At 38.6% G+C, this 21,400-nt stretch overlaps 1 protein-coding gene across 16 annotated transcripts in view; it reads right to left on the bottom strand.

Moving 5' to 3' along the window:
• Dram2 (DNA damage regulated autophagy modulator 2) overlaps positions 1 to 21,400 on the bottom strand; it is a 63,851-nt gene that overhangs the window by 16,630 nt on the left and 25,821 nt on the right. For 5 of the 16 annotated variants that reach the window (XM_052730533.1, XM_052730528.1, XM_052730535.1 and 2 more), the window contains one exon: positions 20,173 to 21,310. In XM_052730533.1, the coding sequence (XP_052586493.1) occupies positions 21,203 to 21,310 (108 nt within the window). In that variant the 3' untranslated portion in view covers positions 20,173 to 21,202. Of the gene's footprint in view, positions 1 to 1,674; positions 11,339 to 13,347; positions 15,904 to 16,343; positions 16,970 to 18,138; positions 18,176 to 20,172; positions 21,311 to 21,400 lie in introns of those variants that run through there. The other 11 variants (XR_008216323.1, XR_008216324.1, XM_052730532.1 and 8 more) reach the window with 11 other exon arrangements.

Raw genomic sequence — 21,400 nt, 5'->3', positions numbered from 1 at the left:
AGTTGATGGCTTTGATCCCTTTGGAATTGAGTTTTATACAAGGTAATAGAATGGATCTATTTGCATTCTTCTACCTGTAGCCATTGAAGTAGACCAGTGCATTTGTTGATGATGTATTTTTTTCCAATTGTATTTCTGGCTTCTTTATTAAAACAAAAATTGAGGGGTCCATAGGTAAGTAAACTTAGGTTTGTGTCTAAAATTCTATTCCATTGAAAAACATGTTTGTTTTATGTCAATATCATGCTGTTTTTATTAGCAGTACAATTTGTGGTCTGGGATGGTGATATTTCCAACAGTTCTTTTACTACTGGAGTACTAAAACACTACTAGGAGTGTTTTAAATACTGTTTTTGTTTTTGTGTTTCCACATATGCTGGTTAGTGTTAACTTGACCCAAGCTAGAGTTTTCAGAGTAGAGGGTGCCTCAACTGAGAAAATGTCTCCATAATATTGGCTATAGGCAAGCCTGTGGGCTTTCTTAATGATAGATGGGGGGTGGTGGCATCCAATTGTGGGTGGGGCCACCCTTGCTCTGGTGGTACTGGGTTCTCTAAGAAAGCAGGTTGAGCAAACCATGTGGAACAAGCTAGTAGGCAGCATGCCTCCACAGCCTATGTATGAGGCCCTGCCTCCAGGTTCCTGCTATGCTTGAGTTCCTGTCCAGACTTCCTTCAGTGATGGGCTGATATGGAAAATAAGCCAAAAAAAAACTCGTTCTTCCCCAACTTGGTTTTGGTGGTGGTGTTTTATCATTATCATAGCAATAGTAACCTTAAGTAGATATCATACAAAGCTAAAAATTGTTCTTTCAAGTTATGTGTTGGAATTTTGATAGAGATTGCATTGAATATGTAGATTGCTTTTGGTAGGATAGTGATTTTCACTATAGTAATCCTATGGATCCATGAGCATTGGGAGATCTTTTCATCTTCTGATATGTTCAATTTCTTTCTTCAGTGTCTTAAAGTTTTTGTCAAATTTAAGTCTTTCACTTGCTTTGTTAAGAGTAACTCCAAGATAGTGTATTTCTTATAGGTTATTGTGAAGGGTATAGTCCCAGATGTGTGACTGATTTTTGTGTATTAATTTTATATCCTGCTACTTTGCTGGAAGTGTTTATCATCTGTAGGAATTTTCTAGTGGAATTTTTAGGGTCACTTATGCATATAATCCTATCTGCAAATAATGATACTTTGACTTCTCCCATTCCTATTTGTGCCCTCTTGATCTCCTTAAGTTGTCTTATTGCTCTAGTAAAGACATTTAGTACTATGCTGAATAGATTCAGAGATAGTGAACAACCCTGTCTTGTTTCTGATTTTAGTAGAAATGCTTTGAGATTGTTGGCATTTAGGATGATGTTGCCTGCAGGCTGGCTGTAAACTGCCTCTCTTATTTTGAGGTACTTCCCCTGCATTCCTAGTCTCTCTAATGCTTTTATCTTGAAGGAGTGTTGGATTTTGTCAGAGGCATTTAGTGCATCAAATGAGTTGATCATGTGGTTTCTGTCTTTCAGTCTGTTTACACAAGGTGTTACTTTTATCAGTTTACATATGTTGAACCATCCCTGCATCTCTGGGATAAAACTCACTTAATTGTGATGGATTTTCACTGTTCTACAGGTGGCGGGACCTGGGAGAATGAAGCCAAAAAATGAGGGAGATGACAATCTCATGCAATAGCTAAATTTATTCAGAGACCCAGACAATTTATATTGAGGGCTAAGAAAAGTCACATGAGTAAAGTACTCATGAGTTCAAGCTGTATACAATCACAAGGACAAGTCTCATGTGTCAAAAACATACTTTTCCATAGAGGCATATAAAGAAAAATTTAAACATTTTATTGAATAATAATAGCAAGCAATGATGAGTAATCTGAGGTAAATTCACTCCTATCAGCTACAGCTGAGAGCAGAAAACACATTCCAAGAATAACTAAGCATTTTGAAGGAACCTAGGTCACAAGATTCTTGTCACAAGCATTCATAATTCTTCTCAGATGATTTCATTCCTGGACTGTGTTCTGACAATGGATGATCTTTTTGATGTGTTGTATTCAATTTGCAAGTATTTTATTGATAATTTTTTGCATTCTCATTACAGAACAAGGGAAATGGATCTGCAATTCTCTTTCTTTGTTGGATGTGGTTGAGATATCAAGTAACTGTGGCCTCATAAAAAGAACTGGGCAATATCCCTTCTATTTCTATTTTCATGGAATAATTTGAGGAGTTTAGGTGTTAATTCTTTGAAAGTCTGGTAGAATTCTAAGCTAAATCCATCTAGCCTTGGGATTTTTCTGGTTGGAAAACTTGCACTGTTCTACTTCACTAGGGGCTATAGGCCTGTTTAAAATGCTAATCTCATCTTGATTTACCTTTGGTAAGTACTATCTATCAAGACAATTATATAACACATCCCTCCTGCACCCATTGGGAATAAGAGGTAAGGCCCCATCTCCTGACTGGATAGCCCAGTTCTCCAGACCCTAGTCCCTGGGGGCACATTTCATGCCCCTCCCCCCAGACACCTCAGCCCCAGAGACAAGGGAGCAGCCTCCCTGGCCCCTTGCCAACTATCCCACCCCCCACCCCCTGCCACTATCAGAGCCACGCACCCATTTGAAAGAAGAGGTAAGGTCCCATCTCCCAACTAGACAGCCCAGGTCTCTAGCCCCTAGGCCCTGGGGGGCACATTCTATGCCCCTCCCCCAGCCACCACAGCCACACATCCCACTTGCACCAATTGGAAGAAGAGGGTCAGGAGTTCCACCAGTACAGATCGAAGGGAGAAATGGGTAGACAGCAGTGTAAGAACACATTCAGTAACATAAAGAGCAATATGGCACCACCAGAACTTAGTGACCCTACAACAGCAAGACCTGAATATCCCAAAGCAGATAATCCAGAAGAAAACAACCTTAAAAATAACTTTATGAAGATGAAAGAGGCCCTTAAAGAGGAAACAAAAAATTCCCTTAAAGAAATGGAGGAAAAGACAAATCAAAAATTGGAAGAAATCAATAAATCCCTTAAAGAAACCCCCAAAAAACAATCAAACAAGTGAAACTTGAAAATTTCAAGTTCAAAACTTGAAAATTGAAATAGAGATAATAAAGAAAACACAAATCAAGAGAATTCAGAAGAAGGAAAAATCTAAGTAAACAAACAGGAACTACAGAAGCAAATATAACCAACAGAATACAAGAGATAGAAGAGAGAATCTCAGGCATTGAGGATACTATAGAGGAAATAGATTCATTGGTCAAAGAAAATGTTAAATACAACAAATTTTTAACACAAAACCTCCAGAAAATCTGGGACACCATGAAAAGACCAAACCTAAGAACAATAGGGATATAAGAAAGAGATTAATTCCAGCTCAAAGGTACAGAGAATATATTCAACAAAATCATAGAAGAAAACTTTCCCAACCTAAAGAAAGACAAACCTATGAAGGTACAAGAAGCTTACAGAACCCCCCCCCAAAAAAAAGGCCCCTTACCACATAATAATCAAAACACTATACAGAATAAAGAAAGAATATTAAGAGCAGCAAAGGAAAAAGGTCAAATTACATATAAAGGCAAATGTACCAGAATTACACCTGACTTCTCAATGGAAACTCTGAAAGCCAGAAGATCCTGGACAGACATTCTGCAGATACTAAGAGACCACGGATGCCAGCCCAGACTACTATACCCAGCAAAGCTTTCAATCACCACTTATGGAGAAAACAAGATATTTCATGACAAAACCAGATTTAAAAATTATATATTCACAAATCCAGGCCTACAGAAAGTACTAGAAGGAAAACTCCAATCCAAGGAAGTGAGCTGCAACCACCAAAACACAGGCAACAGATAACCTCACACCAGCAAGGCCCAAAGAAGGGAAATACACACACACTACACCAGCACCAACAAAACCAAAAATAACAGGAATTAACAATCATGGATCATTAATATCTCTTAATACCAATGGACTCAATACACCTATAAAAAGACACAGGCTAACAGAATGGGTATGGAAACAGGATTGATCCATCCTTCTCTGCATGCAAGAAACATACCTCAACCTCAAAGAGACATTACCTCAGAGTAAAGGGTTGGGAAAAAAATTTCCAATCCAATGGACATAAGAAACAAACTGGTATAGATATCCTGATATCTAACAAAGTAGACTTCAAACTAAAATTAATCAAAAGAGATAGAGGACATTTCATATTCATTACAGGAAAAATCCATCAAGATGAAATCTCAATTCTGAACATTTATGCCCCAAACACAAGGGCACCTGCATTTGTAGCATGAATTGTTAGAAGGTTTTGTTAATAAAATCAAACCCAGGGCCAGGTATTAAGGTGAATGCTGGAAGATCAGAGAAGCAGAACAAGCCACAGTCACCTCCCCTTGCCAATTCCTCAGCTGATCCTGTTTCCTCAGACTGGAAGCTTCTGTGTCCTCATCCAAGTGGATCTCAGCTGAAGTGCTGCTCGAAAGCCTGAAAGCTTAACCAGCTCTAGTTCCTGGTCCTCATACCTTAAATAACTTTCTGCTTTCTGCCATCACTTCCTGAGATTAAAGGCTCACTTCCTTGGATTAAAGGTGTGAGTCAGGCTTTAAACTCACAGAGATCTGGATGGATCTCTGCCTCCAAGTGATAGGTTTAAGGGCATGTGTGCCACCATTTTCTGGTTTCTATATCTAGTGGCTGTTCTGTTCTCTGACCCCAGATATGTTTATTGGGGTGCACAATATATCAACCACATACATTTGTAAAAGAAACATTACTAAAGCTTAAATCACACATCAAACCCCACATACTAATAGTGGGAGACTTCAACACCCCACTCTCACCACTAGAAGGTCTACCAGACAGAAACTTACTCAAATGAATCTAACAGACATCTATAGAACATTTCACCCAAACACAAAAGAATATACCTTCTTCTTAGCACCTCACAGAACTTTCTCCAAAATTGACCATATACTTGGTAACAAAGCAAATCTCAACAGATACTAAAAAACTGGAATAATTCCCTGTAACTTATGGGACCACCATGGCCTAAAGTTAGAATTCAACAACACAAATTGCAGAAAGCCTACAAACTCATGGAAACTGAATAGTGCTCAACTGATTCATCAATGGATCAAGGAAGAAATAAAAAAGAAATTAAAGACTTTCTAGAATTCAATGAAAATGAATGTACAACATACCCAAACTTGTGGGACACTATGAAAGCACTGCTAAGAGGAAAGTTTATAGTACTAAATGCCTACAAAAGAAAGTGGAGAAATCTCACACTAGGAACCTAAGAATAAACCTGAAAGCTCTAGAACAGAAAGAAGCAAACTCACCCAGGAGGAGCAGATGACAGGAAATAATCAAATTGAGGGTTGAAATCAATAAAATAGAAACAAAGAGAAGAATCAAAAAAATCAAAACAAAGAGTTGGTTCTTTGAGAAATCAACAAGATACACAAGCCCTTATCCAAATTAACCAGAAAGCAGAGATAGAATATCCAAATTAACAAAATCAGCAATGAAAAGGGGGACATAATAATAGACACTGAGGAAATCCAATGAATCATTAGGTCATACTTCGAAAACCTGTACTTCACAAAATTGGAAAATTTAAAAGAAATGGACTATTTTCTGGATAGGTACCACATACCAAAATTAAATCAAGACCAGATAAACTATTTAAATAGACTTATAACCTCTAAGGAAATAGAAGCAGTTATTAAAAGTCTCCCCCGAAAAAAAAAAAGCTGAAGGCCAGATGGTTTCAGTGCAGAATTATACCAGAATTTCAAAGAAGAGCTAATACCAATATTCCAAACAATAGAAACAGAAGGAACATTGCCAAACTCTTTTTATGAGGCTACAGTTACCCTGATAACCAATCCACACAAAGATGCAACTAGGAAAGAGAACTACGGGCCAATCTCCCTCATGAACACTAATGTAAAAATACTCAATAAAATACTGGCAAACTGCATCCAAGAACACATAAAAAAAAAATCATTCACCATGATCAAGTAGGCTTCATCCCGGAGATGCAGGGATGGTTCCACATACAAAAATCTGTCAATGTAATCCACCATATAAACAAACTGAAAGAAAAAAAAACCATAAGATCATCTCATTAGATGCTGAAAAAGCCTTTGACAAAATCCAACACCCCTTCATGAGAAAGGTCTTGGAGAGATCAGGAATACAAGGAACATACCTAAAAATAACAAAGGCAATATAAAGCAAACCAAGAGTGAGTATCAAACTAAATGGACAGAAACTCAAAGTGATTCCACTAAAATCAGGAACAAGAAGACTGTCCATTCTCTCCATACCTATTCAATATAATACTCGAGGTTCTAGCTAGAGCAATAAGACAACAAAAGGAGATCAATGAGATACAAATTGGAAAGGAAGAAGTAAAACATTTGCTATTTGCAGATGATATGATAATATATATATATATATATATATATATATATATATATATATATCTCCAATTAAAAATGGGGTGCAGATCTAAACAGAGAATTTTCAACAAAAGAATCTCAAATGGCTGAAAGACATTTAAAGAAGTGTTCAACATCCTTAGCCAACAGGGAAATGCAAATCAAAATGACTCTGAGATATGAGAATGGCTAAGATCAAAAACACTGATGACAGCTCATGTTGGAGAGGATGTGGAGCAATGGGAACACTCCTCCACTGCTGGTGGAAGTGTAATCTTGTAAAGCCACTCTGGAAATCAGTATGGTGGTATCTCAAAAAAAAAAAAAAAACCCAAAACTGGGAAATCAAGCCAGCAATACCACTCTTGGGCATATACCCAAAAGATGCTCAACCACAGCATAAGGACATTTGCTCAACTATGTTCATAGCAGCACTATTTGTAATACCCAGAACCTGGAAACAACCTATACGCCTCTCTATCAAAGAATGGATAAAGAAAATGTGATACATTTACACAATGGAGTATTACTCAGAAGTAAAAAACAATGACACCATGAATTTTGTAAGTAAATGGGTGGAACTAGAAAAAAATCATCCTGAGTGAGGTAACCCAGACCCAGAAAGACAAACATATGTACCTACTCATAAGTGAGTATTAGACACAAAGTGAAGATAAACAGGCTACAACCCACAAACTCAGAGAAGCTAGGTAAAGAGGAAGACCCTGAGAGGGACATGCATGGATCACCCCAGGAATGGCAAAGGGTTAACATCTCCTGGGGTAAACTGGGAGGGCAGAGTAGAGGGGACAGGATGGGGTTTAGGAACATGAAGGCTTGAGATGGCTGTGTTCAGAGAAGGATAGAGGAGAACAATGAAAGTGATATCTTGACAGAATGAGCTATTATGGAGCTAGAGAGAAACCTGGTGCTAGGGAAATCCTCAGAAACCCACAAGGATGTCCCTAGCTAAGACTCCTAGCAATGGTGGAGAGTGTGCTTGAACAAGCCTTCCCCTGTACTCAGATTGATGACTACCCTAATTGTCATCATAAAACCTACATCCAGCAACCGATGGAAGCAGTCAGAGACCCATAGCCAAGCACTTGGCCAAGCTCCTGGAGTTCATTTGAAGAGAGAGAGGAGGGACTATAAGAGCAATAGGGGACAAGATCATGTGGGAAAAAACACAGACATCTTCCTTTACATTTTTCCAACTTGGTGAAGTACAGTTTTGAAAATATGCCCTAATGATTCCCTGGATGGGCTTGGTGTGTGTTGTTACACCACTCATTTTTTCTCCAATTCTGTTAATTTGAATCTTTTATGTTATTTGTTTTAATTTGGTAAGGGTTTGCCAATTATTTATTTTTCTCAAAGAACCAATTCTCTGTTCCATTGATTCTTTGTATATTTTTGTTTTTTTCTATTTTACTGATTTCAGCCCTTTTTGATTATTTCTTGCTATCTACTCCTTTTATGCATTTTCTTCTTTTTGTTCTAGAGCTTTCAGTTGTGCTGTTGTTACTAATTTAACATTTCCCATTTTTTTAAAACAACAGAAGCACTTAGTACTATGAATTTGCTTCTTAGGATCATGTTCATTGTGTCCCATAAGTTTGAATATTTTTTGTTTTGATTTTCATGCAATTCTAAAAAATTTTCATTTCTTAATTTCTTTCTTCATCCATTTTTCATTCAGTAGCAAGTTCTTCAGTTTCCATGAGTTTGTAAGCTTTCTATTATTTTTGTTTTGTTTTGTTTTTTTTAGTTTTGCTTTTTTTTTTTTTTTTCCCGAGACAGGAAAAAAAAAACTACACACTATCTCTATGTAGCTTTGGTACCTGTCCTGGATCTCGCTCTGTAGACCAGGCTAACCTCGAACTCACAGAGATCCACTTGGCTCTGCCTCCCAAGTGCTGGGATTAAAGGCATGTGCCACCACCGCCTGGCTAAGCTTTCTATTATTGTTGATATCCAGCTTCAATCAGTGGTGGTCAGATAGAATACAGGGTACTGTTTCAATCTTCACTTATCTGTTGAGACTTGTTTTTGTGCAAGTATATGCTCAAATTTGAAGAAAGTTCATGAGCTGCTGAGAAGGTATATTTTTTTGTCATTGGGTGGAATGTTCTGTAAATATATTAGGTCCACTTGATTTATGATATCGTTGATCTCCAGCATTTCTCCGTCCATTTTAAGAACGGGGTATTTAAGTCATCCACTATCACTGTGTAAGAGCCAATATGTGATTTTACCTGTAGTGGTGTTTCTTTTATGAAGTGGATACCCTTGTGCTTGGTGCACAGATGTTTAAATTTCCAAAATCCTCATGGTGGATTTTTGCTTGGATGAGTATGTTGTGTCCTTACCTATCTCTTCTGACTAGTTTTGTTTTGAAGTCTATTTTGTTATATATTAAAATGGTTTCAGTAGCTTGTTTCTACATCCATTTGCTTGGAATATATTTTTCCATACTTTTACCCTCAGGTGACATCTATCCTTGATGTTAAGGTGTTTCTTAGATGCAGCAACAGGATGGGTTCTGTTTTTGAAACTATTTGTTAGTCTGTGTCTTTTTATTGGGGAATCGAGATCACTGATGTTGAGAGTTACCAATCAGCAGTGTTCACTGGTTTCCATTATTTTCTTGTGTTGCGTTTTCTCCCTCCTTTTAATTTACTGGTTTGTTACTGCTTATTCCTCTTATTTTCTTGGATGTGGTCAATCTTTTCTGGTTGAAGTTTTCCCTCTAGTGCTTTTTGTAGGGCTAGCTTGTAGATAGACACTGCTTCAATTTGGTTTTATTATGGAATGTTTTATATTATGACTGAATGTTTTGCTGGCTATAGTAGTCCGGACTGGCATCTCTGGTCTCTTAAGATTTTTTAGAGCAACTGTCAAGTCCCTTACGGCTTTTACATTGAAAAGTGAGGATTTATTCTAAAAGGTCTGCCTTTATATGCTGTTTGATCTTCTTCCCTTGAAGCTTTTAATATTCCTTCTTTCTTCTATACATTTATGTGCCATGGAGACTTTTGTTTCTGGTCCAGCCTACTTGGTTTTCTATAAGCTTCTTGTAGCCTATTAAGACTCTTTAGGTTATGAAAATTTTCTTCTGTGGTTTTGTTGAAAATATTTTCTGTGCCTTTGATCTGGGTTTCTTTTCCTTCCTCTATTCCTACTGTTCATAGATCTGGTCTTTTTTATAGTGTCCCAGATTTCATGGATGTTTAGTGCCTGGCTACTTTTATATTTAACTTTTTTTTTTACCTAAGTATCCATTTCTTCTATCTTGTCTTCAGTCCCTGAGATTCTCTCTTCCATCTCTTGTATTCTGTTCATAAGGCTTGATTCTGATGTTCCTGTTTGAATTCCTGAATTTTTCATTTCAACTTTTCCCTCATTTTGCATTTTCCTTATTGAATCAACTGCCACTTTCATGCCTTGAACCATTTTCTTCATTTCATTCCACTGTTTGTGTTTTCATTGGTGAATTTATTCATAGCCTCCTTAAGCATCTCTAACATATCCATAAAGGCTATTTTCAAGTCCTTATCTTGTTCTTTAGCTATATTGCATTTCCCAGGGCCTACTGTAGTTTGATGGTTGGGCTTTAGTGAAGACACATTGCACTGACTGTTATTGTTTTTATGCTGGTGTCTAGGCATCTGGGTTGAAAAGGATTATAATTCTAGGTGCTAATGTCTGGTCTTGTAGGGTTTTTTCCCCCTCTTTGGTGGGTATTCTGTTCCTTGGTTTCTTTCGCCTTCTCTGGTTCTTAGGAGTGTGGTGGCTATGGATTACCAGGTAGGGCATGAGATCCTGTGAGGTATGGCCACTGGGGGGTCTGGTAGAATGTGTTTCTGGGTATTAGGAACTGACAGTAATAAATGGGGATAGGCTAGAAGGGAGGGGGACTGAGAGGGTTGACAGGAAAGAAAACATCTGGGTGTGCCACCAGAATCTGTGTAGACCCCTGGGAATAGAGCAGTGAGGAAGGAGAGACCACATGTGGTCTGCTACAATGCTGTGGGTAAGACTGGGGAACTGTCGCCTTTCATTGCCCCCACTCATGTCCAGGCTGTTCATGTAGATCTCATTCCATTTCTCTGTCATTGGGTGATCCCTGTGTCTTTCTTGGGGTCCTGTTTTCCAGGTAGCCTCCCTGGTGATGTGAGTAGCAGACAAGTCATCCTTGTTTCATGTCTAGTATCCTGCTATGAGTGAGTACATACCATGTTTGTCTTTCTGAGTCTGGGTTACCTCACTCAGGATGATTTTTTCTAGATCCATCCATTTGTCTGCAAACCTCATGATGCCATTGTTTTTCTCTGCTGAGTAGTATTCCATTGTGTATATGTACCACATTTTGTTTATCCATTCTTCAGTTGAAGGGCATCTGGGTTGTTTCCATGTTCTGGCTATTACAAACAATGCTGATATGAACATAACCGAACAAGTGCTCTTATGGTGTGGTTGAGCATTTCTTGGGTATATGCCCAAGAGTGGTATAGCTGGATCTTGGGGGAGATTGATTCCCAATTTTCTAAGAAAGCGCCACATTGATTTCCAAAGTGATTGTACAAGCTTGCATTCCCACCAGCAGTGGAGGAGAGTTCCCCTAGCTCCACATCCTCTCCAGCATAAGGTGTCTTCAGTGTTTTTGATCTTAGCCATTCTGACAGGCGTAAGGTGGTATCTCAGAGTTGTTTTGATTTGCATTTCCCTGATGATTAGGGATGTTGAGCAGTTCCTTAAATGTCTTTCGGCCATTTGAGTTTCCTCTGTTGAGAATTCTCTGTTTAGTTCTATAGCCCATTTCTTAATTGGACTGTTGGGCATTTGGGGGAGCGGGAGATCCCAGCTGGATCAACAACAGAGAGGGAGAACAAGGAATAGGAGACCATGGTAAATAAAGACCACATGAGAATAGGAAGAAGCAAAGTGCTAGAGAGGCCCACAGAAATCCACAAAGATACCCACACAACAGACTGCTGGCAGTGGTCGAGAGACAGCCCGAACTGACCTACTCTGGTGATGGGATGGCCAAACACCCTAATTGTTGTACTAGAAACCTCATCCAACTACTGAGGGATCTGGATGCAGAGATCCATGACTAGGCCCCGGGTGGATCTCTGGGAGTCCAATTAGCGAGAATGAGGAGGGTTTATATGAGCGAGAATTGTTGAGACCAAGGTTGGATAAAGCACAGGGACAAATAGCCAAATGAATGGAAACACATGAACTATGAACCAATGGCTGAGGGGTCCCCACTGGATCAGGCCCTCTGAATGGATGAGACAGTTGATTGGCTTGATCTGTTTGGGAGACATCCAGGCAGTGGGACCAGATCTTGTGCTCATTGCATGAGTTGGCTGTTTGAAACCTGGGGCCTATGCAGGATTGTTTGGCTCAGCCTGGGAGGAGGGGACTAGACCTACCTGGACTGAGTCTACCAGGTTGACCTCAGTCTGTGGGGAAGGCTTTGCCCTGGAGGAGATGGGAATGGGGGGGGGGTTGGGGGGAAGGTGAGGGGGACGGGAGGGGGAGAACAAGGGAATCCGTGGCTGATATGTAGAACTGAATTGTATTGCAAAATAAATTAATAATAAAAAAAAAAGACTGGGGAACTGGAACTGGAGGGGAGGAGAGACAGGGAAGATTGCCTTTCTGATTCCGTGGTTGGAGTGGCCTGCATGTGCCCAGGGAATTGGCAGCTGAGACAAAGAGGTGATGGGAGAGGTGATTCCTTGGCAGGCAAGTCAAAGCTGTTTTGATTTGCATTTCCTAATTGCTAGAGATGGTGGATATTTTTTTCAGATGTGTCTTAGCTATTCTTTTTCTTCTTTTGAGAACTCTGTCTCATCTAGGCAGTTCTCAGTGGAAAACATTTTTACAGGATTGGTAAGCTTTTGAGAAGGGACAGGATTGATCTTTCATATTGTTGGTATTTTTATTTTTGTGGACTTTTCTGTTTGTGTGGGCAGGTTGGGCCTAGAGGCTGGAAATGGCTTGGGTAGAATGGAGTTAAGTAGTCAGCCTGGATTGGGCTCATGTTGAGGATGTGCCTTCTGGTCCAAACCTGGAGTGTGGGGGTGGATCTGGCTGGGTGGAAAGGTCAGATGTAGTATGAGAGGAGTCTGTAGGTTTGGGAATAGGTAAGGAGGGTTCTGGCAGAAACTAGAGGCAGGTTGTGGCCAAGGCAGGACAGGCTTGGCTAGGGCAGGATACTGGCTGTGGGACCTGGGTTAGAAATGGTATGTCAGGGAGGGTCAAGGAGACTCACAGGGCTAGGCCATGGATGATGTGAGAAATTTAGCTGAATGGAGAGGCTAGGTACAGGGCAGAAGAGATCTGCGGGTGATGGCAGGTGTTGCAGGTCCTGATAGATACCCACTTAGAGTTATGCTGTGGTGCAGGCAGGTTGTGTCATGATTAGGCCAGGCACTACATATAGGGACAGAAACGCTAGATCTGTTGGGCTGGGGAGAAGGAATGGATGGTGTCAGGGAGACTCACAGAGCTAAACCCTGAAGAAGGAAGTGTGGGAGGGGTCTGGCTATGCGAAAAGGTTGGGGGTGATGTCTCATTTTAAAAGTCAGCAAATCCCCAAAGTGTGTATCAAAGGGCACCAATTTAGAAAAATTGAGAAGATGTTAAGTTTACATCTCAGGGGCTTATTATATAAAGTGCCTGATATACAAGCATAATGATCCTTGGCATCAATGTAAAAGCTGCACATGGCCACTTATATCTGTAACTCTAGTGCTGGAAGAGGAATGGGCAACATAGGCTACACTCCATAGGCAACATGAAAAGAATAGGACCCTATCTCAAAACTACTAAATATAAAAATTGAAACCAAAGCTGGGCGGTGGTGGCACGACTTTAATCCCAGCACTCTCGAGGCAGAGGCAGGTGGATCTCTGAGAGTTCGAGGCCAGCCTGGTCTACAAAAGCCAGTTCCAGGAAATGTGCAAAGCTACACAGAGAAACCCTGTCTCGAAAAAAAAAAAAGAGGTAGTTATGTTGGGGGCACATCTAAAATCCCAGCTCTTTTTATTGTTTTTGTTGGTAGTCGTAGATTTTTTTTTTCCAAGACAGGTTCTTGCTATGCAGACCAGGCTGCCCTGTGACAGAGAGATCTGTCTACCATCTCCAATATAAACATTAAATTTATATGACATACAAAGAAAATGTGCCTGATTATTAAGCAAAGAAACAGACACTATAAATAGATCCAGTCATTGTAGATAACTGCAAATCTCAATAGAAACAGTAAAATACAAATACAATATATGCAAAAGCAACCAAAAAAAACATCATGAACAGTACAATAAATGGAAAATAGTTATATCTTTTATCCATGAGGAAAATGCCAGCTAAATCCAAGAGTAGATAACACTACAGAACTATCCAAAACATCAGAAATTTAAAAACTGCTAATGTCTGCGAAGGCATTTGAAGATACAGAGAAACTTGGGAGCTGTGGAAATGTAAAATCGCATCATCATAGCATTCAGGAAAACACTCTGGCAATTTAAAATAAAACTAAATGTGCACTTGTTATGTGATCCAGCACTCAGTCTCAGACCATTTCTTGTTGTCTGTGAGTCAAGATGTAAGAACTCTCAGCTCCTTCTCTAGCACCAAATCTGCCTGCATTGCTGCCTTGCTTCCCTCCATGATGATAATGGACTAAACCTCTGAACTGTGAGAGAGCCACCAAAATTGAATGTTTTCCATTATAAGAGTTGCTGTGGTCATGACGCCTCTTCACAGCAATAGAAACCACAATGAAGACATAGTTACACAAAACATTACAACTTGGAAAAAACAGGTGAAAAGTAAATGGGATTCCATACTGTTTGGCAACTTACTACAATATACATAATTATTTGAAAACAGAAAAGTTTAAAATAAAAGAAAACACAAAAAAAAAAAACGAAGTAAAAGAGCTACCTTCACCTTTTAATTAGTAACTATCCTCATCTTTTAGGAATACATTCCAAGATCTCCACTGGATATTTGAAAACAGTAATGAACCTTATATATACTATATTTTATTATCTACTACATACACAAATTTACAGTATTTTCTACTTAAAGACATGCACCATAGCTATAACTTTTAGTGTGAAGTGAAATTAAAACCGGCAAGAGTTTTTCTTCACAGTATCATCAATACACTTGTTCCTACCAACCTCAGCATATCATTTCTTTCCTCATTAAGTCATGAACTTTCATGTTATTACATAAAGGTTTTTAATTTATGGCTTTTCTTTAACATATCTAAATTGCCAGCACTATTGCACTTGTGGTTTTGAGCCACACCCAGTAAAGAAAGGGTTTCTCAATCTCAAGGACTGCATTTGACAAATAGAACATCCACTAAAGGTAAAATATAGAACATGATTCAGGGACAAGGGGATGATTTATCTGCCAGGTGAAATGGTACAAGATTTCATCAAGTGACTCATAATAGTAAAAAAATTAAAATTTACCAATTGTGGAATTCTGCTATGTTTAATTTAATGCATTTAAACCACAGTTGATTGTGTGCTTTTTTTTAAGTGTCTATGTACAGTTTAATATTACTTGTAACCTAAATATTTGAAAGAATTCTCTGTGCAACAATGAAAATTTTATTATTGGCAAGGTTTATGAAGACCAATTCAGTATTTCAGGAAGTATACAGACTTTTTAGATCTATTTCCTTCTGCATGGCACTGACAAATTATGTTTCAAAGGGCATTTGTTCAATCCACCTAAGTCACTCAATCTATCAGTATAAAGATTCATTACACATCTTTACTATCTTTAATATAAACAGTTTATGTGGTAATGTCCTCCTGTCTTACGGTTTCTATTGCTGTGAAAAGACATGACCACAACAACTCTTATAAAGAAAAACATTTAATTGGGTTACTTACAGTTCAAAGATTCAGTCCATTATCATGATGCTACGTGGGACATGGCATGCAGGTAGACATGGTGCTGGAGAGGTAGCTGACAGTTCTACATCTTGTGCATACAACAGTAAGTGAATTGTTTTATTGGGCATGGCTTGAGTATATATGAGACCCCAAAGCCTGCCTCCACAGTGACATATATCCTCTAACAAGACCACACCTACTCCAACAAGGCCATACCTCATAATAGTGCCACTTCCCTTGGGGGCCATTTTCTTTCAAACCACCATATCCTCTCAGATTAATCAATTTTTTTTTCTTTTTTCTTTTTGGTTTTTCAAGACAGGGTTTCTCTGTGTAGCTTTGCTGCCTGTCCTGGAACTCACTCTGTAGCCCAGGCTGGCCTCTAACTCAGAGATCCGAATGCCTCTGCCTCCCACATGCCTAAGATTAATCTTGATTGTTAAATTTAATGACATCTGAGTGGGTAGTGTCTTTTAGCAGGCAGGTCTCCCCCCTAAAAAAAAAAAAAATTCCAAAGAAAAATTAGTGCTGCTTGCTAACCTACTCTCATGGACATCAGACTCCAACTTCTCTGGGCTTCCAATGTGGACTAAAGACCAATGAGTCTCCATGAATCTTTCATTCCTTCAAAGGCACCTACTATGGATTTTTCCGCATGCAGATAGCCATTGTCTTACTTACTATCTAGACCTTATTGCTTGGTTCTAAGTAACCTTTACATGTTTTATATACATTTTAGGTTCTGTTCTAAGGAAGACTACCTCTTTTGATTTTTGATATTAATAATTTGTTTTCCTTTTTTTTAAATTTTATTATTTTTTTTTTTATTTTGCAATACAATTCAGTTCTACATATCAGCCACGGATTCCCTTGTTCTCCCCACTCCGGCCCCCCTCACCTTCCCCCCAGCCCACCCCCCATTCCCACCTCCTCCAGGGCAAAGCCTCCCCCGAGGACTGAGATCAACCTGGTAGACTCAGTCCAGGTGGTCCAGTCCCCTCCTCCCAGGCCAAGCCAAGCGATCCTGCATAGGCCCCAGGTTTCAAACAGTCAACTCATGCAATGAGCACAGGACCCAGTCCCACTGCCTGGATGTCTCCCAAACAGATCAAGCCAATCAACTGTCTCACCCATTCAGAGGGCCTGATCCAGTTGGTGACCCCTCAGCCATTGGTTCATAGTTCATGTGTTTCCATTCATTTGGCTATTTGTCCCTGTGCTTTATCCAACCTTGGTCTCAACAATTCTCGCTCATATAAGCCCTCTTCATTCTCGCTAATTGGACTCCCAGAGATCCTGGGTTTTCTTAGTAGGGTCCCATGATAAATTGCCATAAAGAAGGTGGCTTAAATCATAAAAATATCTCGAAATTATAGAGGGTAAACTCTCAGGGTTTCCTTTGAAAGCAGTATAGGAAGATATTCTTTCTCCTCCTACCATCTGGCTGCCTGCAACTAGGCACTCCTTGGCTAGTTCCCATTCCTGCCTCCGTCTTCACATGACCTTCTTTTCTGTGTCTTGTATCTGCCTGTCTTCTTTAAGGACAGTGACCACTGGATCTGAGGAGGAGAATCTGATGTAGTATTAACCATAAAAATTGTATCTATCAATTCCCATCAATTTCAACAAAGTCCCTAGTTAACAGCTATTGAAAACCTTTCTGTATCATTATTTCCATTTCTTCCTCTTATACCATAAAGATGGTAAGGGATTTGATTAGACCTTCAAATCTCAGATACTTCATTTTTATTTTCACTACTGTTCCTTTGTGATAATTACGTTATATATTTTCAACTCTTCTGTCTTAAGGTTTATTGATCATTCTTGTGTTGTCTTAGATCATATTTAGTTCTAGAACTGCATTAAGTTTTCATGTCTCTGCTATAATTTTATGTCTTCATACTTACTTTCATCAATACTTTTACCATTGTTATTAATCTCTAACAGTTTGCTTCTACTCAGATTCCTTTTAGATCATTTTCTGCTCTTTTACATGCCTTGCATTTTTTTTTTACTTTGTTTCCGATATTTTCTACAAATGACAGAAGTATAAAAAAGATCTATTGTTACCTCGAGAGAACAGTATGCCCGTCTATTGCCAGGCTTCAATGTGTGGAGATCAAAAGCAATCTGACTGCAGGTGCAGAGGAGTTGGCCAGTGCTGCTACAGATGGCCTCACCTTATTCTATTATTACTAACTATGAGCTTCTACTACTACTATGTAATTACTATGGGCTTCCTTTGTGCACTGGCGTGACTGTATTAGAATTTGTGTTTTTCAGGTGACCTGTCAGTTTTCTAAACAATACATTTCTCTGTGCACTGTATCATTACTGCAAAATTTGGGATACCTGGGGTATGTTCTTTGTATTCCACTTGTGTCTTTGGCTTTAAGTACCTCAGGAACATTTATTTCTTTTTCTTTTTCAGTCAATTAACAAGCTGTATGTTGGATACAGCTGCTTAGAGAACCTTAACAGACAAGCATGGTAGTACAAGCCAATAATCTTATCACTTGGGAGACTAAGGAAATCCTGAGTTTGAGTCCAGCCTGGGCTACATCATGAGTTCAAGAACAGGCTGGAATACACTGCAAGACTCTGTCTCAAAAAGGCTCAGATTTTTTTCCTTTGTTTTAGGTCTGTTCTACATTATTTCCTTCCTACTAAATCAGTATAACCTGTAAAGAGGGTACATGTACATGATGAGAGTTCCATGGCTACTTACAAGCCAATATTTTCTGACCTTTCACTTTGCGGCAAGCCTGTAAAAGAGATAAGAAAACTTTCCATTTACATCAAAGAAACACCTATGACACCATTCCAGAAATATACAACACAACCTTATTATAAGTATTAATGTCCTAAATATTATTAAATCTCAAGCTTAATTTTCTAAAGTTTGATCAGAAGTAAATTTGCTGAGGATGGGAGAAATGGTCTTCCCTAGAGAAAAGCACACTGACCGACCAAATGGTCAGCCCTGAACAGATACATAAGAACAACATCATACAGACACAGCAGGTTATACTTATAGATTTAGGAATAAACACACACACACACACACACACACACACACACACACACACACACACACATGCACACACATATACGCACGCGCGCGCACATACACATATGTACACACAGGCTTGTAACAACAATTAATGAAAAAAAAGGCCATGAATTTGAAAGAAAGTAAGGAAGGTACATGGTATGGTCTAGAAAGAGGAAAGGGGAGAAATGATGTAAGAAAAAATGAAAGAAAAAAAAGTAAAGCAGCTTAGGCTACTTATACCTTCTGATTCTGTCATCTTTTACAACGTTGTCAACAATATCAGACACAAAACACTAGGAAAGAGAATTCCTGATTTATAAAAACCTAAATATAAAATACATTCATTAAACTTTCTATAATTCAATCTCATGCCTACATAAAACCATGAGGTAGCTACAGACTGTAGTCTGTCTGTCTATCCAAGACAAAAAAGAAATAAGATTTTTCATTCTCAATACTTGCCAAGTTTATTACTTTAAGCTTTCCTAATTGGAAAAGTAAATATTTGACACCCCACACATACAAAAGGAGGAGTAAAGGAAACTCTCTCTCTGATCTGTTAATCCATACTTGTATTTGGCAGTACTGGAAGGGATGATATACTGAGGAAGAGAGCCACTGTCTATCATCACCTCAGCCTTATGGTTAGGAAACAAGACATTTCTCTTGGTTTACAATTCCTTCTTCTTCTTCTCCTCCTCCTCCTCCTCCTCCTCCTCCTTCTCCTTCTTTTTTTTTTTTTTTTTTTCGAGGCAGGGTTTCACTGTGTAACTTTGGAGTCTGTAGCCCAGGATAGCCTTGAACTCACAGAGATCTGCCTGCCTCTGCTTCCTGAGTGCTGGGATTAAAGATGTGTGTCACCACCGCCCGGCAGAACAATTTCTTTATTGTATGAACTACATCTCTAAGTTTAATAGTGTGAGAAGGGGTAATTCCAACAAGTCTTATGTTTTTCTCTTAACTACCTTCCCCACATTTACCTTCATGAATTTTCACTCTATCGCTTTCCTTCTCATCATGGATACTTCATAACTTGACTTACTGGTAGAGAAACCACAGGAAAAGATACTTTCCATGCGTGGTCACAGTTCGGTTTTTTCAGCAGCATTAATAGCTTTTCATGATTTGTATGCAATTTGTTCTAGTAGTAGCAACGGTCAATTAATCAACATTTCCCGAAATGTCACCCTTGTCCACTATTGCTTGGCACAGGTAAATACTCCATTTCTCTATTAGTCTAAGAAATTTCTTCAAAAATAGTTACTACTTTTTGTATTTAACAACTTATAACTTAAGTCTGCAGTTCCACCATATAGACAGTTTACTTGATACATTTAAAACTTTTTATCACTATCTTTTCTTCTGGTCTCAGTCCCATCTCTTCCAAAAATATAAATTGTGTGAGTATTCATCAAAGATTCCTTTAAAAACTAGTTAGACTCCCTTTTAATCTTAGTGGGAATCTAGAAACTATCCTTTATCCACACAGAGATCTAAATAAAAACTTTACAATCATTTGCATAATGAGAAAAAAGATTCATATAACACTATTATCTTAGAGTAGGTTTTTATTTTGGATTTCGGTCTCTTCTTCAGATCTAGGTTCTAAAAAGATCAAATTCCAGTAAAAAGGCTAAATATCTACTCAAAACTACTCTTACTAGTAATTATAATTTTCTATAAATGAAAAACAAAGAAGCTCCTAGCTGGAGTGTAGAGTAACTTTTATTTGTTATTATTCATATCTACTTTGGTTTACAGACTTTGCAATCTTATTTAGGAACATCAACCATCGTTTGTGTATTATCTACTATCACATTCATTTCTTTATTGTGTGTGCATGTGCACATGGAGGTCAGAGAATAACGGTAAGAGGAGTCATTTCCTCCTTTCCACCCTGCGGGTCCCACGTATTGAATTCAGGTCGTCAGGCTGCCAATGTCATCAGCCATTAACATTTATTTTTATAAAGAACAAGATGGTGGTGTGTTTGCAACAATACTTGTTTCTTTCACTGGTAATTAAAAATCTAATCTCAGAGACCAGACTATGAAATTATTGCAAGCACATATGATAGATCTGTTAGTATTCATGTGTCCAGAATCAAATAAATACCCACTGACTTTTTTGTGCAAAACTGAAGCCATCAAAGAACTCATTTGAACTCAGGCCAGCTCTTATTTACGGGGGGGGGGGGGGGGGGGGGGGAATTATACAACAACAACAACAGTATGACACATTTTTAAGCACTATAAGAAATGTATTAATAAGGTAAAACTTCAACTTCAAACCCTGATTCTAAATGATCTGCTGACCAATGCTGATTATTATGGGTTATGGAAAATGTCTCTCATAAAAGTGCTCATAACAAAAGATGTTTTTAAAATGACTTACGAAATATTTAAGGCCAGTTATATAGACAACTTGGTGTACTTCAGTCTGTTTTTCTTCTTCAATAAAATAGCAAACACTACAATGGAATAACCTTTGGTTTTATTTTCTGAGATTAAAAAAAAGAAGTCTAGGCATAAATGTTTTTAGATAATCTTCTTAATGACATCCTTTAAGAAAACTTATCAGATGGCTTATTACATTTCTCCTGATTATCATCTTTCATTAATGTCACTGTCAGCCTTGATTAACTACTTCAAATTTTCAGAGTTTAATAAGCAATGTTTGTGCATCTTTCTCAAATCCCTGAGACTCATAGTTATCACAGAAGTATTTTACCCCTTCATTAAAAGTCTCTGGAAAGCAGTGGTGTTCTTTCACTGGTGACAGGGCAAGGGGCAGTGTCATAGAGGGTCAGTCCATGTAAATTGGCTTCCACCTGTAATGTAATTTTCTGGAACAGAAAAGAAAATCATACAGAGAAGTTCGGTGCTTATGAGAGACTATCTCTTCACTATGCTCCACAGGCTCCCTTATGAAGTCA

This window comes from Peromyscus californicus, unplaced genomic scaffold (assembly GCF_007827085.1).
Source record: "Peromyscus californicus insignis strain IS unplaced genomic scaffold, ASM782708v3 Scaffold_9__1_contigs__length_137607984, whole genome shotgun sequence".
Taxonomy (NCBI): domain Eukaryota; kingdom Metazoa; phylum Chordata; class Mammalia; order Rodentia; family Cricetidae; genus Peromyscus; species Peromyscus californicus.
Note: the sequence above shows the minus strand (reverse complement) of the source record. Positions and strands in the feature narration are given on the sequence as shown.